The sequence below is a fragment of the Mastomys coucha genome, unplaced genomic scaffold, assembly GCF_008632895.1.
Source record: "Mastomys coucha isolate ucsf_1 unplaced genomic scaffold, UCSF_Mcou_1 pScaffold10, whole genome shotgun sequence".
NCBI lineage: Eukaryota > Metazoa > Chordata > Mammalia > Rodentia > Muridae > Mastomys > Mastomys coucha.
Genome location: NW_022196892.1, coordinates 2,376,313 through 2,393,592, shown reverse-complemented (window position 1 = coordinate 2,393,592; position 17,280 = coordinate 2,376,313). Strand labels below are relative to the sequence as shown.

The following is a 17,280-nucleotide window of genomic DNA, read 5'->3' as shown; positions in this document are numbered from 1 at the left end:
AGAAGCAGAACAGAAAATACTGGAGGGTACCCTCTAGAGTGAGAACCATTTTGTGATGCTTCCCTGCTGTTGTTCTGTGTGTTTCAAGTCTCTGGGAAAACCATAGAAATTTGTAATCAAAGAACCTAGAGGACCCTGATCTAAATAACAAGAACACACAGGAGCCATCACTGAAAAGCTATGGGAGTTAGGGCTGAAGAAATATGTGTTGCTGTGCATCTCAGAGGACACTGTGGTCATCAGCACTCTGCATGCATCCTCAGGATGGGCTCCTGCTCTCCTGTCCAGGGGGATAAGACAGCTTTGGGGTGGTTACAGGGATGATCCTGAGAGAGACTGCCAAGCTGCACAACCAGTGCTGGGACTCAGTCTGTATGCAAATCAAAGACTGAATCAATGACTGATACTTTGGTCATCAAGACAAAAGCTTTTTAAAAAGGGATAGAATCTTCCAGAGATTTTTCCATGAAGCTTCAAGGTCCAGAAAGTGTGTCTGATGGGGTTCAGCCAGCTTGGAAACACCATCTTCTGCAGAGGCACAGGCAGATGTGATGACAGAGTAGAACCTGAAGCCTCTTCTCCAGCCGGAGAGGGTGAGTTCTGACTCCACCGTAAGCCCTCAGTTTTGGGCAGGAACCGCCACACCAGGAGTCACTGGCAGTAAAAGCTCCTCAAAGACTATCTTCAGCCACAAAGTATTTCTAAGCAGACCTATGGCCTGAACATTCCCTTATGATCCAATCCCCTGAAACCCTTCTATGGTAGTTTGCATAGTCCCCCATAGACTCACATGTCTGTATGCTTGGCCAACAGTGAGTGACATATTTAGGAAGTGTAGCCTAACTGGAGTAGATGTGGCCTTGTTGGAGGAAGTGTGTCACTGTGGAGGTGGGGGGTCTTTGAGGTCTCCTATGCTCAAGCTCTGCCCAGTGATCTGCTGCCTTCAGATCAAGATGTAGAACTCTTGGCTCCTTCTCCAGAACCATGTCTGCCTACATGCTGCCAGGCTTCCTGCCATGAGGATAATGGACTGAACCTCTGAAACTGTAGGGCCAGCCCCAGTTAAACATTTTCCTTTATAAGAGTTGCCTTGGTCCTGGTGTCTCTTCACAATGGTGGAACACTAACTATGTCATCTTCCAACCACACTTAGCCCTAATAATGTAACTCCTGAATAGCCATGGTAGTGGCTATGCTCCTCTCTTGAGATCTTTGGACTTGGGTCAACCACCATGCCCAGCTCTGGGTGGCTCCTTTGTATCATCCAGGCTTGAGGGCATGAAGCTGCTTGAAGGCAGCTCCTCTGATTGACCATGCCTTTCCATCCAAGCCCCAGTTGACTGTACTAATAGCCCTCCACAATCTTAAAGGCATCTTTAGCTAAAGAAAAAAAAAACATATACAAATATACAAACAGAAGGGAGACTGTTGAAGGAAAGGAATTAATCATGTACCATAGGAAGCAATAGAACCCCTTTCCCATTTTTATTTGAATTTATTCTTCTCTTATACAGTATATGCTTACAGGGTCCTCCCCTCCCTCTGCTCCTCCCATTCTACTCATTAAACTCCCCTTTACCTAAGATCCACTGCCCTGATCTTTGCCGTCAACAAACAAATAAATAAATAAGTAACTAAATAACCTCCCAAAAAAAGCCAACCAAGGATATCAAATAAACATTATGATAGCAGAATGATTGTGGCCTCATAACATGAATTTTCTGATGTTCCTTATATTTCTATAGTGCAGAATAATTTGAGGAATATTGGCGCTAATTTTTCTTTGAAATCTTTTAAAAATCCTGCACTAAAATACTTTTCATGACTGCCTTGATTTCCTTAGGGTTTGTATGTTTATGTACATTGTTTATCTGATCTTGATTTTACTTCAGTTAGTGATGTCTATCAAGAAGTTTTGTGAAAAAGGGGTTTTTAAAGTATGACCTGATGATTCATTGAATTTCCTTGCTGTCTATTCTTATGTTCCCCTTCTCATTTCTGATTTTGTTAACCTAGCTATTCCATCTGTTCATTTTAGTTAGTTTGGATCACAGTTTTCTAGGATGTTGATTTCTCAAAGATCCAACTCTGTTTCATTGTTTCTTTGTATTTTTAAATTTGTTTTCATTTTATTAATTTCAGCCCCGACTTTTATTATTTCATGCCATATATTCTTTTGGGGGTTGCATACTTTCATTTTTTACTTTCATACTTTTGATTTGTTCTAGAACTTTCAGATGTGTGTGCACTTGCTAGTATGAGAAGACATCATTTTTATCTATAGGCACTTAGTGCAACAAACTTTCCTCTTGGCCTTCAGTATATTCTGTACATTTAGATATATATTGCACACGTTTTTATGAATGTTTGGGAGGCCTTTAATTTCTTTCTTTCTACTTCCTTCCTTCCTTCCTTCCTTTCCTTCTTCCTTTTCTTTCTTTCTTTCTTTCTTTCTTTCTTTCTTTCTTTCTTTCTTACTTTTTTTGTATTTAAATAGTTTTAAATAGTTTTCTTTTTTCATTTTTTTTTTTTTGGTTTTTTGAGACAAGGTTTCTCTGAATAGCCCTGGCTGTCCTGGAATTCACTCTGTAGACCAGGCTGGCCTCAAACCCAGAATTCCGCCTGCCTCTGCCTCCCAAGTGCTGGGATTAAAGGCGTTATGAGATATTTTCTTTATTTGCATTTCAAATGTTATCCCTTTCTTGGTTCCCCCACCAGAAATGCTCTATCTCATCCCCTCCCACTGCTTCTATAAAGGTGTTCCTCCATCAATCCACTCACTCATGCCTCCTGGCATTCCTCTACACAAAGTTGTTGAGCCTTCAAAGACCACGGGCCTCTCCTCCCATTGATGCCCAACAAGGCCATCTTCTCCTTGATACACAGCTGGAGCCTTGGGTCACTCCATGTGTACTCTTTGGTTGGTGGTTTATTCAATGGGAGGCTTGGACTTCTGGTTGTTTGATAATGTTGATATTCTTATGGGATCCAAACCTCTTCAGCTCCTTTCTCTATCTCCTCCATGGGGGATCCTGTGCTCAGTCCAATGGTTGGATAAGAGCATCTACCTCTGTATTTGTCAGGCTCTGTCAGAACCTCTCAGGAGACAGCTGTATCAGGCTACTGTCAGCAAGCACTTCTTGCCATCCAAAATAGTGTCTGGGTTTGGTGACTGCATATGGGATGGATCAGCAAATGAGGCAGTCTCTGGATGCCCTCTCCTTCAGTCTCTGCTAAACCTTTTGTCTCTGTTTTTCCTACTGTGAATAATTTATTTCCCCTTCTAAGAGAGACTGAAGTATCCACACTTTGGTCTTCCTTCTTGAGCTTCATGTGATCTATGAAGTGTATATTGGGTACTCTGACCATTTGGACTTATATCCACTTATTAGTGAGTACATACCATGTGTGTTCTTTGTGACATGGTTACTGCACTCAGGATGGTATTTTCTAGTTCCATCCATTTACCTAAAAAATTTCATAAAATCACACTTTTCAATCAGGAGGGAGCTGTTCAGCTTTTACAAGTTTGTAGGCTTTCTAATGTTTGCGATGTTGTTGAAATTAAGCTTAAATCTGTAGTAGTTCTTGTTAATTTTAAGTTTCTGGGACCCTTTTGAGACTTGCTGTATGAATCAGCATGAGCTCAATTTTGGAGAAATTTCTATGGGGTGCTGAGAAGAAGACATACTCTTTTGTGTTTGGGGTAAATGTTTTGCAGATATCTTTCATGATTTTAGTTTAAAACATCTCTTATCTCTACTATTTCTTATTTAATTTTTAGCTAGATGGCCTATTAGTTCAGACAAGTTGGATATTAAAGTCTCCTATAACCTATGTGTGAGTGTTGACATATTATTTAAACTTTAGTAATTTTCTTTAACAAGAAGATTCACTTGTGTTTGGGATATAATACTTAAGAAATAAAGTATTTTCCTGGTACATTATTCCTTAAATGAATATGATGTGCCCTTCCTCATTCCCACTGGAAGTCTCTTTGTTAGATATTAGAATGTTTCCTTCAAATTGTCTCCTAGGTCCCTTTGCATGGAAAATATTCTTCCAGCCATTTACTCTGAAATAATCTCTGTCTGTGATGATGAAGTATGTTTATTGCAATCCCCTGAAGAAGGATAGGTCCTGCTTTTGCATTCATTCTGTTAGTTCAAGTCTTTGGAAGGAGGGTTGAATCCATTAATATGGAGTAGTATCAGTGACCAATGATTGTTAACTCTTGTTATTGTTTTGTTTTGGGTAGTGGTGTTCATGCAGTGTGGGTGTGGTGGGTGGTAGGGTTCTTCATTTATTTTGGTTTTGCTGCTGTGGGGTTATATATTTTCTGTGTTTTCATGGATACAGTTAACCTCCTTGGGCTAGAGTTTTCTTTCTAGTACCATCTGTAAGACTGGATTTGTACATAGTGTTTGAGTTAAACTTTATCATGAAATATCTTCTTTTCTTTATGGTGACTGAAAGCTTTCCTAAATCTGGTAGTTTTGACTGACATCTTTGGTCTCTTAGGCTCTGCAGTACATCCACACAGCCCCTTCTCCTTTTTATAGTCTCCACTGAGAAATCATGTACAATTTGTATCCATGTATACTTACATGTTACTTGATTTCCCCCTACACCTCGTAATATTATTAATTATGCAGCATACTTATTATTTCAATTCTTATGTTGAGAGGAAAATATCATATCTGGTAAAATATATTTAATATCTGCTTCTTTCTTATATTCTTCTAAGAATCTCCTTTTTTAAGTTGGGAAAATTTCCTTCTGTGATTTAGTTGAAAATATTTTGTGAGATCTTTACACTCATTTCTTCTCATATTCGTATTATTATTTGGTCAATTAAATTTAGTCTTTTCATACTACTGCCAAGTTCCTGCTTGTTTTGCTTCAGGTATTTTATAATCTTTATATTTAAACTTTTCTTTGACTGATTATATATTTTTCTATTGAATTGTCAATGCCTTAAGTTCATTCTTCCCTCCTGTTGGTGATGCTTGTGTCTGTAACTCCTGTTTACATAGCTAGATTTTCCATTTTCAGAATTTTCTCTTTTTGTGTTTACATCATTACTTATAGTTGCATTTACATCAGCTTTTTTCTCATTTGTTTGTTTTTATTTTTGTTGGAAGATATTAATATTGTCCTTTCCTAAGGGATTTATTTATTTTCTCCAACTTTTTGTTTGTCTTTTCCTCGAGTTATTTAAGGAATTTACTCACTATTTTAAGGTTGTCTGTCTTGCTCATAATGTTGATAGTGAAGTCTTTTTCTTGTGCTTTAACTGTGTTAGTGTATTCTGAGATTTCTGCATTAGCCTAGCTGTGCTCTAATGTTGAAATAATGCTTGGGCTATTGATTTTGCTCTCATCCTGGCATCTAGTTACCTGGATTTGGTGTGATTATATATCTAGGCGCTGCTTTCCAGGTTTAGTGTGGTTGTATATCTAGGTGCTGATTTTTACAGAAACTTAGATACATAGAATTATTCTAATATAGATTTAAACTATCATTCTATCATATAGCTAATATGACTCATTATTATATGCTAATTGATTTTATCCTTGGGCTACAACTTAATCTAATAAAATAGTTTTCCAAATCATCTAAAGATTTTGAAATTGACAGGAAATGTAAGAGTTATATTGACCATAAGTGACATGAATATGCCTATATATCAGTTATTCCTCTACTTCACCTCATAAAATTTATGTCAAACTCATTATTCATCTAGATTAATCATAAATTAATAGTGTAGTTTACATTTCGAGTTTTTGCAGTTCAAATTAATGATTTCTGAAATTCATCAATAATAATATAATGTATCAATAATAACTTAATGGTAATGAAGTAAAAACATAAGAAAACAAAAATATAGATAAAAATGTTAGCCAGAGGCCACCTTGAATTCTGAACATATTTTCAAAGAAAACATAGTAACTAGTAAATTACATGAGATTAGGTAAAATAAATATCACATAATAATACATTTCTATATGCAATGATTAAAAAATGATAAGAAAAAATATTCATTATTCAGAATATTCATTATTCAGTTAACTTAAAAGCTATATACAAGCTAACATTGAAAGGAAATTAATATGACTAAAATAAACCAAACATCAGTCAAACTATGATATAGACTTTCAACATAAATTGAAGTATTAAGCATATAAACAACTTTTAATTACTTGTAGAATTTCCTCTCAATAATAAAAATTCCAAAAACTAGTGGTTGAATTCAATTCATGTTGGAAAATATATATGAGAATGTAAATAACAATCTTTATTCAAGTAAATTTTGGAAGAAAAAGCAAAGTCTGATTGCTACTACCATCTACCTGCCTGATTATAACTGCTTTCCCAATTATAAATAAGCATAAATAATGGGAAAGATACTGTGATAAGAAGGACTGGATCCACACTGAAACAGAGAACATCAACAGCACAGAATTGTGACAGAGCGAAACAAGCTTACCTTGGGAATGATGTAGTTTCTGAACTTAGTGTCACAGGTCACTGCATGCACCACACCATTTGGACTAAGGTCAATGTATCTCTGGACCTCATGCACCATGGCATTTGTGTAGGGCATATGGATCCTGTCCTGCATACAGGGGCTGCGGTGTCTCCCAATCACGTGGTCAATCTCTTCCTGGACTTTAGCTGGATACAAGTAATGACAAATATTTGAACAGGAAAAATGTAGTCTGTATCTCCCATTAATCCTCACCTATCTAGGCCATGAAGAAAGTAGCCCAGAAGCATTTTTAATATATATTTCTCGCTGAGAAGTGAACTTAGATGTACAGGATTATTCTAACAGAGGTTTATACCATCATCCTAATACATAGCTAATATGATTCATTACTATATGCTAATTGTTTTTATCCATGGTATCAAATAATATGAGATAAAGTAAATATTGCTAACAATAAAGCAGTACAATTAATTTGACAATATTGACATTAATATGTGATATCAGAAATAAGCTATTAAAATGGTGAATATATATAATACTGATTTTAAAATTATATATCTGGAGATCTTTGTGCAATTTTATTCTACCTATCTTATTTTTAATTATTAGTGTTCTAGTTCATCACCAACCACTATTTAGAAATACATTTATATTTTAAACAATTACTGTTTTGTGTACTCAATCATGTACTCTGTGTATTGAGATATTGGTAGCAGAAAAGAACATATCATTTATACCTATATCTTATTATAAGTACATATGTACAAGTAGATAGTGAACACACATACATACCATATACATGTGAATGCCCACACATGCATCATTCTTAGATTATAATATTTGGTAATGTAGACAAATTGTGGAAAGCATTGCAGATATATAAATATGATTCCCTATCTCAAATATAAGTTTATTTACATTATTCATATTCTTTTTGATAAATGCAAGCTGTTTACTTTACTTTTTAATTTATGCTTTCATGACTTATACATACTTCCAAATATTTCAGTGGATGTTGAAATCCTAGAATAAATGTGCACTTAATAAAGACATGAGAAGACATATTATATCTGTGGTTTCTTTTTGCTCTGTTCATTCCTGCAGCATCCTCCAGGTAAAATACGAAATCTGGGGCTTTCTAAATCTAGTACTCAGAACATTGTCTGAAAGTTTTCACTCATAGGCTATAAAGGTTTCTTGAGTCAATTTCTTTGTGGAAAGTTACTTTAGACAACTGAATGGAAAATCACTTACAGTGTTTCATTAAGAAAGCAAAATAGGGAGGAAAATTTAAAGTTGAATATCTATCATTACATTTTTTCCTTTTCAACACTTTAGACAATTGCTAGCTGCTTCAGAGAGAATTCTGGTATAGTGTCACAATCTTAAGGATGGATTGGGAATAAACCAGAACATCCTTGTGCTTTCATTCCACTCTTTACATTATGGTCTTTATATTGTTATTTCTGATGAATATTTGGAAAGAATTTCTATGCAAAACACAGAGATGTTTATAGTGGATTTTAGTCTGGGTGGTAGGTTCAGCTGTTCATACTCACGAAAGGGAAGAGAAAAGACCTCTGAGAATCTCTATTCAACATTGCAAGTTTTTATTTTCATCCTCTACATTATTCTTTCCCTGTCAAACATTCAATGTTCTTTTACACATGCACTTCTGTTTTTTTTAAGTAATTATATGTTTTATGTGTTGGAAACTCTCACCAGAAGGGTGCAGTAATTAAGGGAGTAGTGGGCAGAGCACCCTATGGTTCCCAACCTGGTTTTCTATTTAAAATTGTTAGATACAAAGGGGGACCTTTAGGGACACTAGAGAGGCACAGTATGCTTCTCCTATTCTATAGAAATTCTTCAAGCATATGTTCTCCCATCATTTTCCAGGATCTTCCACCTGCCCCATGACACTTGTATAATTCTTATATTATGAAGGATTCTGTTCTTTACTGCTGTCTTCATTTGCTAGCCTAAATGAACTAATTATGCCTCATAATTATGCTATTGTAATTTCAGTGGATATTGAAAGAGGATGGAAGGTGTGTTTCATTACTGTAGAATACATAGTTATATGTAAAAATAAAATTTTAAAATAATGTTTGTCAAATGAAACTAATGGTATATTTACAAATATCTTGTTTATCTGAACTTTTATGGAACATGAAAAAAGTCTCTAGTCTATAAATTTGACATCATAACCATGACATCAAGTGCAATACAATTACAACGAAACCAAATATTTAAAATGCTTCAAAGAATAAACAATTAACCAGGACATCACATTAAATACTGGACTTTATTTTATATTTTAATTAGCTGAGTTTTCTTCATTCTATCCCAGAATTAGATTTATCACAGTAAAGAAAGCAACTGAAAGTATTCATCTGCTATGAAGGCCTGAATTTCAGGAAGAAAAATTATGCAATCACAGGCTAATATAGCCTCAGGTGCTTACCACAGATCACCTGCAAGAGACCTCAAAGGACTAGAATTGATGGCTGTTTCAACAGTTAAGCTCTCTTCATTTCAATAAGTCATCATTCTCATTAAAGCCAATGGAACAGAAAGTTATGTATTGATATGTTGAATAACAACATGCAGGACAGAATCTGCATCCTCCTAGAAACTTCTAGGAATGCTGTGCTTCATCACCTGTGTCCTTACCTGTGATGTGTGGGTGCTTCATCAAGAGCAGTAGAGCAAATTGCATTGTTGTGCTTGAGGTATCAGTCCCAGCTAAAAACAGATCAGTTATCAGTGATACCAGGTGTTCGAGAGTATAGATTGTGTGCCGATTGCCATTTTCCTAAGAATGGTTTGATACAATTATCTGATAAATATTACCCTGTCACAATCAACTATAATTTAACAGACAATATTTGACAAATCTACATTGTTGATAACATGGAATCTAGAATATTCATCAGTGGCAAAATCTATTATAGCATTTCAGGGACTTTGGTGTAGAAGTCTACATGTCATTTTGTGTATACAGTGGATAATAAGTCTACAGAAAATATGAAGAAAGTTAATTTTGTTTGTTGTCTATTCCTACTAAACAACATGTAGGAAAGATTTAAGTTCCATCTCTTCTGAACATAAGGAGATGTATTCATTCAAAGTAATACTACACAGTAAACATTGTAAGAATATTGAAAGTCACTTGATTCGAATGCTTTACATCTCCTTCACTATATCAATATTGGGTTACAATGAGTTTCTTTGTATCTGAATTCTAGAGACCCTTTATATTTTATGGCATCCATAGCTAGACTTGCTCTTATTTATTAGGAAGTACAATTTGATTTAGTACAAATAAGAAATTTGAAGACATTATGCTAGCTGCTTTGTGAAGGATTTGCTTTAACTTGTTCTCAAAGTCTTTTATGGACTAACAATAGCTGCAGACTCTGCACAAAGTTCAAATGTTATAAACAAAGTGATCGATTACTCCTACCAAGATTAGATATGGTTCACGGTCAGTACATCCAGGCTCCACTCTACATGAAAGTCAATTGTCAATATTATCTATATAATACAGAAGAGTTGATAACTTATATGTAAAAAAAAAAGATACTAAGTTGTGAAGACAGAACATGACACATTTGTGACCTGCATAAGATAAAGCCAAGGAGACAAATGCAGGAGACAAAGGTGCAAAGATGTTGTGCTACAAGATCATCAACAAGGTTATAGCTTTAAATTTTGAGGCAGGAGCAGAAATAAAATATAATTATTTTCTAACTGACATCATGATATCATCATGATCTCTAGATAACCTTTAGTGCATCTAATATTTTATAACCAACACTAGCAAAATCACTAGAATTCTCTGTAATGATACCAAGAAGACAAAGACACTCATCTCCCTTTGGAATGCAGCTTCATGGTTGTCTTTGTAACCAGAAATGTTTAATTTATGGCTTGAAAATATTTTCAATAAATGGTGCTGGTCTAACTGGAGGTCTGTATGTAAAAGGATGTGTGTAGATCCATATTTATCACTTGGCCCAAAGCTCAAGTCAATATGGATCAATGTCTTCAATATAAAACCAGATACAATGAATCATTTTTATTAATCATTTTATGTGTTTACATTTTAAATATTATCCCCCTTTCTAGTTTCCCATCCACAAATTCTTCATCCCATTCCCCTCTACTTTGTCCCTACAAGAGTGCTCTTCAACCCATCCACTTACTCACACCTCACACATCTGGCATCTCCCTTCCCTTGGAAATCAAGTTTCCAATAAGACCAAGTCCCTCATCTCCCACTGGTGCCAGATGAGGCAGTCCTCATGTACAGATGTAGTGGGACCCATGCACCAGTTGATATATACACGCTGGTTGATAATATAGTCCCAGAAATCTTTGAGGGGTCCTGGTAATTTATACTGTTGTTGTTCCAATGGGCTTGCAATCCCATTTATCTCCTAGAGCCCTTCCCCTGACTCTTCCATTATGGTCCCCAGGTACAGTCCGATTGTTGGCTGTGAGCATCTGCATTGGTCTTAGTCAGGTGCTGGCAGAGACTCTCAGAGCACAGCAATATGAGGTTCCTGTCTGTAAGCACATCATTTTGAATAGAGGTAGGCTACTAATTTGTTTGAGTTAATTTAATATCCAGCCACTTTGCTGCAGTTGTTTCTCAGGTTTAGGAGTTCTCTAGTGGAACTTTGGTGGTCACTTAAGTATACTATCATATTATCTGGAAATAGTGATAGCTTGACTTCTTATTTTCCAATTTGTATCCGTTTGACCTCCCTTTGTCGTCTAATTACTCTGGCTGAGACTTCTAGTACTATATTGAATAGGTAGGCAGAGAGTGGGCAGCCATCCAGAGACTGCCCCACCTGTGTATTCATCACATATACAGAAACCTAACCCAGATACTATTGCAGATGCCAAGAAGTGCTTGCTCACTGGAGCCTGATATAGCTGTCTCCTGAGAGGCTCTGTCACAGGATGATAAATACAGAGGCAGATGTTTCCAGCCAACCTTTAGACTGAGCATGGGGTCCCCAATTTAGGAGTTTGAGAAAGGACTGAAGGAGCTGAAGGGGTTTGCAACCCCATAGAAAGAACCACAATATAAAACAATCAGATCCCCCAAAGCTCCCAAGGAATAAACCACCAACCAAAGAGTATACATGGAGCAACCCATGGCTCCAGCTGCATATGTAGCTGAGGATAACTTCATTGTGGCATCATTGGGAGGAGAGTACCATGGTCTTATGAAGGTTTGGTGCCTTAGTGTAGGGAATTGACAGGGAGGCAGGAGTGGGTGGATATGTGGGGAAGTACCCTTATAGAAGCAGTCGAGGCCAGATAGGATAGGGGTTTTCCTAAGTGGAAAGTGGGAAAAGGGATAATATTTGAAATATAAATAAAGGAAACATCCAATAATAATAATAATAATAATAATAATAATAATAATAATAATAATAATAATGATAATAATTAAATGAATTTCCTGCTCACATATGTCCCAAACTTTCTCTCTCCTCCTGCTCCTGTAATAATCTTGTCCCCAATGATCTCTCAATTAAATATACCCTGAATGCTTTTACTCCCCATGCCTTTGCAATGTAATCATCCCCACACTTTTATAACATTTCTAGGATAAATCACATGGTTATTCCAAGTACTTTTTATTTTTATTTTTACAAAATTAACTAGATAATCAAACATAAATTCATATCATAAATTAAGTTTAAAAAAGAGTGTTTAATGCATATCCATTAAAAGTGTTTATCAGATAAACATTCATTTTCTGTCATAAGCTGAATATGTTCATTGAAATTTAAAATCCATAAATTTTGTGACTATTGTATTATCAAAGTTTTATATAGATAAACCCAGCCAATTTTATATCTTCTATCTTTTCACCTATAGTAAATCATTACTTTTCTTTATCTCCCAATATCTTTTTAGGAAGACGTATAGAATACTCATTGAATATTAAGAAATCATTCCTCTGCCTATATAGTACCTCTTTGAAAGAGTACAACTACATTGTTTTACAGAGGGTGGGTTAATGCCTAGGTATAATATATGTACATATATTTATGTACAAACATATATATTATATATTAATATCAAAAAAATCTTTCCTCAAATAAAATTTTCTTGCCCTAGCCTAAAGAACCAAAACCATCATAGATTTACATTCCATGGTAGAATCATCTCAGGAATATTACATGCTAATTTATATCTTCTCCAAATTGACTCCTGGTAATTTATAAAATAAAGTGTTATTCACCTGTTCAAAATGATTAACAAAGTTTAAAAATAATTGTGTGTAGGATACTTGAAAACTATATATAAGATCACTTTTATATAATCATCCACAGTGTTCGAGTCAATTTCACTACAGACATATAAGACTTCTATCAACATGTAAAGAGTTTTGATCTCCAGATAATGCAGACTTATCTGTAAGCAAAACTGCCTTATACAAGGTATAAGAATTTAGAAATAAAAAGTAAAGATCTTACAGCTATTAAAATATATATTATCTTTTGAAATCTTTAAGTTTTTTAGCAACACCAAATATGAAATTATACTTTAAATGAGAAACCTCATTACTGGTGTTGTGTATACAGACAAGGAAAACATACCATCAAGAAATTTATGCATAGATACTCATAGATAAATAGCTCAGAGAACTCTAAGGAGCACAGGGTCCCCAGTGAAAGAGCTAGAGAAAGGACATAAAGATTGAAGGGGTTTTCAGCACAATAGGAGGAAAAACAATAAAAATTAATGTGTACTCCCAGAGCTACTAAACCACCAACCAAAGAGTACACATGGTGGGACTCATGGTTCAAGTTGTTTATGTAACTGAAGATGGCCTAGTCAGTCATGAATGGGAGGAGAGACCCTAGGTCCTGTGAAGGTTCCATGCCCCAGTGTATGACAATGTCATGAACAGGAAGTGGGAGAGGGTGGGTTGGTGAGCATGGGGAGGGGGAAGAAATAGGGGTTTTTCAGAAGGGAAACCAGCAAAGGGGAGAACATTTGAAATGTAAAAAAAAGAAAAAAATCTAATAAAAAAAGAAATAAGGCAAAGATACATGAATGATGATATATAAGTGCATTGTATTTCCCATGCTTGTAAAATGAAGTTTTTTTGTATCAGAAAAAGACAGTACAGAAAGAAGTTGGAAGCTTAGGGACATTCTCTGCATCTAAATTATCAGCTTGTCTGCTCTTCTGAATACACCTCAGTCTGAAGGATTTCTCAGGAGTTCCTCTTCACACAGGACAGTGGGTAAAGGATGGTCCCAAACAGCTGCAGCATGTGGGAGTCTTGATTGGCCCAAATCAACTCAAAACTCATCACTCCCCACACCCCTGGCCCTCTGAATTCCACTTCTCTTCTGGTCTGCATCTTCTGCCAGAGCAGAATACCACCTTGCCTGTTCCTCTGAAGGAATCAGTGTCTCTAGGCTTCCAATAAATTCCACTGCATGAAGGACAATAAACACCACAGCCTGAAGCCTCCTAGGAGTTCCAATGCAAGCAGGGCAATAGATGCAACAGTCTGAAAGCCTCCCAAGAGTTCTGCTGCACACAGGACAACAGACCACATAGCCTTAAGGTCTCCCAAAGCAGAGCTGCACAAAGGGCAACAACTCAACTGCTCTTTTGAAGACCCATCAGTCTGAAGGACTCCCAGGAGATTTGCAGCAGCCAGGATAACAGATCTTACGTGCCCCTTGAAGACACCACATTCTGAAGGACTCCCCAAAGAGCAACTGCAGTCCAGGCAACAGGTCTTTGGCATACATGCCCCTCTGAAGATGCCATGGTCTGAAGGATTCACAGGATGTCTGCTACAGCCAGAAACATAGGTCCCCAGGAGACCTGCACCTACCAAATTTACACAGAAGGCAGCCTCTAGACAGAGACATCCAGGCCAGCTAACACCAGGAATAACAAGATGGTGAAGGTTAAGCACAAAACCATAAGTAACAGAAGCCATTGCATTTTACAATCATCTGAACCCATTTCTCCCACCACAGCAAACCCTGGAAACACCAAACACTTAATAGTTAGGAAGCTGACCTGAAATCCTATTTCAGGAAGATAATAGAGTCCTTTAAATAAGATATAAATAACTCACTGAAAGAAATAGAATAAAACATATATAAACAGGTAGAAGCTCTTAAAGAGGAAACAAATAAATCCCTTAAAGAAATAAAGGATAACAAAATCAAACAGTTGATGGAATTAAATAAAGGGGTCCAAGACCTAAAAGTGAAATTAAAAACAATTTAAAAAAATGGATGCAGCCCGAGAAGTGGAAAACCTAGGAAAAAGTTTAGGAACTACAGATGTAAGTATCACCAACAGAATACAAGGCATAGAAGAGAGAATATCACTCATAGGAAATACTTTAGAAGACATTGACAAAAGAGTTAATCAAACACAAGTCATATAATACTCCTAAGCCCAAAGATCCAGGAAATCTAGGACATGTGAAAAGAGCAAATCCAAGTATAGTAGGAATAGATGACAGTTAAGAATCACAGTTCAAGGCTGGGCGGTGGTGGTGCATGCCTTTAATCCCAGCACTTGGGAGGCAGAGGCAGATGGATTTCTAAGTTTGAGGCCAGCCTGGTCTACAAGGTGAGTTCCAGGACAGCTAGAGCTATACGAAGAAACCCTGTCTCAAAAAAAACAAAACCAAAACCAAAAACAACAACAACAAAAAAGAATCAGAGTTCAAAGGACCCAAGCATATGTTCAACAAAATCATACAACACTCACCCAACCTAAAGAATGCTATAGACATAAATATTAAAGAAGCATATAGTACACCAAATAGACTGGACAAGAAAAATAATTCTATTTCATACTAATCAAAAACAAAAAAATACATAGAACAACAAAAAAAAGCATATTAAAAGCTGCAGGAGAAAAAGGCCAAGTACCATATTAGATTAGTGCAGACCTATCAACAGTGAAAATAAAATCCAGGAAACCTAGAAAGAGATCATGCATACCCTAAAAGAAGATGAATGCCATCTGAGAATACTATACCCAGAAAAACTGTCAATTAACATCAATGTAGAAACTAAAATATTCCAGGACAAAACAAAATTTAAGCAAATTATGTACAAATGCAACCTACAAGGATTCTAGAAGGAAAAATCCAAAACAAGGAGGGTACCTATACCAAAATAAAAGCAAGATATTAATTATGTCACAACAAAAACAAAGTGAGAGGATAACTTACATATGTCACTTACGAGAACAAACATACTAAGAATTAACAATCATCTGTCTTTAATGTCTTTCAATATCAATGGACACAACCCCCCTATAAAACCACATAAGGTAACAGAATAAACACAGGAGGGTTTTAGTGCAGAATTCTATCAGACCTTCAAAGAAGACCAAATATGAACACATCTCAAAATATTTCATAAAATAAAAAAGAAGGAACAATACCCAATACTTTTTAAAAGAAACACTTACACTGATACCCAAACAACACAAAGACCCCAAAAGAAAGACAACTTCAGACCAATTTCCTTCATGAATACTGATGCAAAAAAAACTCATTAAAATTTCTGTAAAATGAATCAAAGAATACATCAAAATAATCATTTTACCGTAATCAATTAGGCATCATCCTAGGTATGCATGAATGGTGCAATATATAAAACTCCATCAACACAGTCTACCTTATAAATAAACTCAATATGGAATAAAGCACATGATCATCTCATTAGAAGTTGCATTCTTCTACATTCTGACCACCAGTTGAACCAACACCATTTGCTAAAAATGGTGTCTTCATCCATTGGATGGTTTTGGTTCCTTTGTCAATGACCAAAAGTGTTTGGGTTCATTTCTGGGTCTTCAATTCTATTTCATTGATCTGTCTGTCTGTGTACTAATATCATTTTGTTTTTATCAGTATTGTTCTGTAGTTTGGCTTGATGTCAAGGATGGTGATTCCCTCAGAAGTTCTTTTATTGTTGAGAATTTTTTTTATATATTTTGGGATTTTTGTTGTTCCAGATAAATTTGAGAATTTTTTTTTCTCTCTGTGTGAAGAATTAAGTTGGAATTTTGATTGGGGGGGGGACAACAAACCTTCATGCTAGAAACAGAGAGAATAGGAATTCAATGTCCATACCCAAATATAAAAGCAATATACAACAAGACAATACACTACATTAAACAAAAGGAAAGAAACTTAAAGCAATTCTACTAAAATCAAGGAAAGACAAGGCTGTCCACTTTCCCTCTATCTATTCAATGTACTACTTGAAGTTCTAGCCAGAACTATTAGAGAACAAAGAGAGGTCAAAGGGATACAAATTGGAAAGGAGGAAGTCAAGATTTCACTACTTGAAGATAATATGATAGTATACTTAAGAGACCAAAAATTCCACAAGAGAACTCCTACAGCTGATAAACAACTTAAACAAAGAGTCTGAATACAAAATCAACTCAAACAAATGAGTAGCTTTCCTCTACTCAAAGGATAAACAGACTGAGAAAGAAATTACGGAAAAGACACCATTTAAAATAGTCACAAATACTATGAAATATCTTGCTGTGACTCAAACGAAGCAATGAAAGATCTGTTTGACAAAAACTTCAAGTCTTTGAAAAAGAAATGGAAGAAGACCTGAGAAGAGGGAAAGAACTCCCACTCTCATGGATCTGCAGGATTAACATAGTAAAAATGCCCATCCTATCAAAAACAATCTACAGGTTCAATATAATCACCTTCAAAATCCCAACACATTTCT

General features: G+C 35.7%; 2 protein-coding genes across 17 annotated transcripts in view; one reads left to right on the top strand and one right to left on the bottom strand.

Annotated features, from left to right (window-relative positions):
* Fhit (fragile histidine triad diadenosine triphosphatase) overlaps positions 1-17,280 on the top strand; it is a 1,878,988-nt gene that overhangs the window by 1,311,015 nt on the left and 550,693 nt on the right. The gene's annotated exons all lie outside the window — the stretch shown is intronic.
* The window catches only part of LOC116073008 (cytochrome P450 2C40-like), a 48,925-nt gene that overhangs the window by 14,127 nt on the left and 17,518 nt on the right, over positions 1-17,280 (bottom strand). For both annotated transcript variants that reach the window (XM_031344661.1, XM_031344656.1), the window contains 2 exons: positions 9,170-9,311; positions 6,491-6,678 (listed from right to left, as the gene is read on the bottom strand). In XM_031344661.1, coding sequence (XP_031200521.1) covers positions 6,491-6,678; positions 9,170-9,311 — 330 coding nt within the window. The remainder of the gene's footprint in view (positions 1-6,490; positions 6,679-9,169; positions 9,312-17,280) is intronic.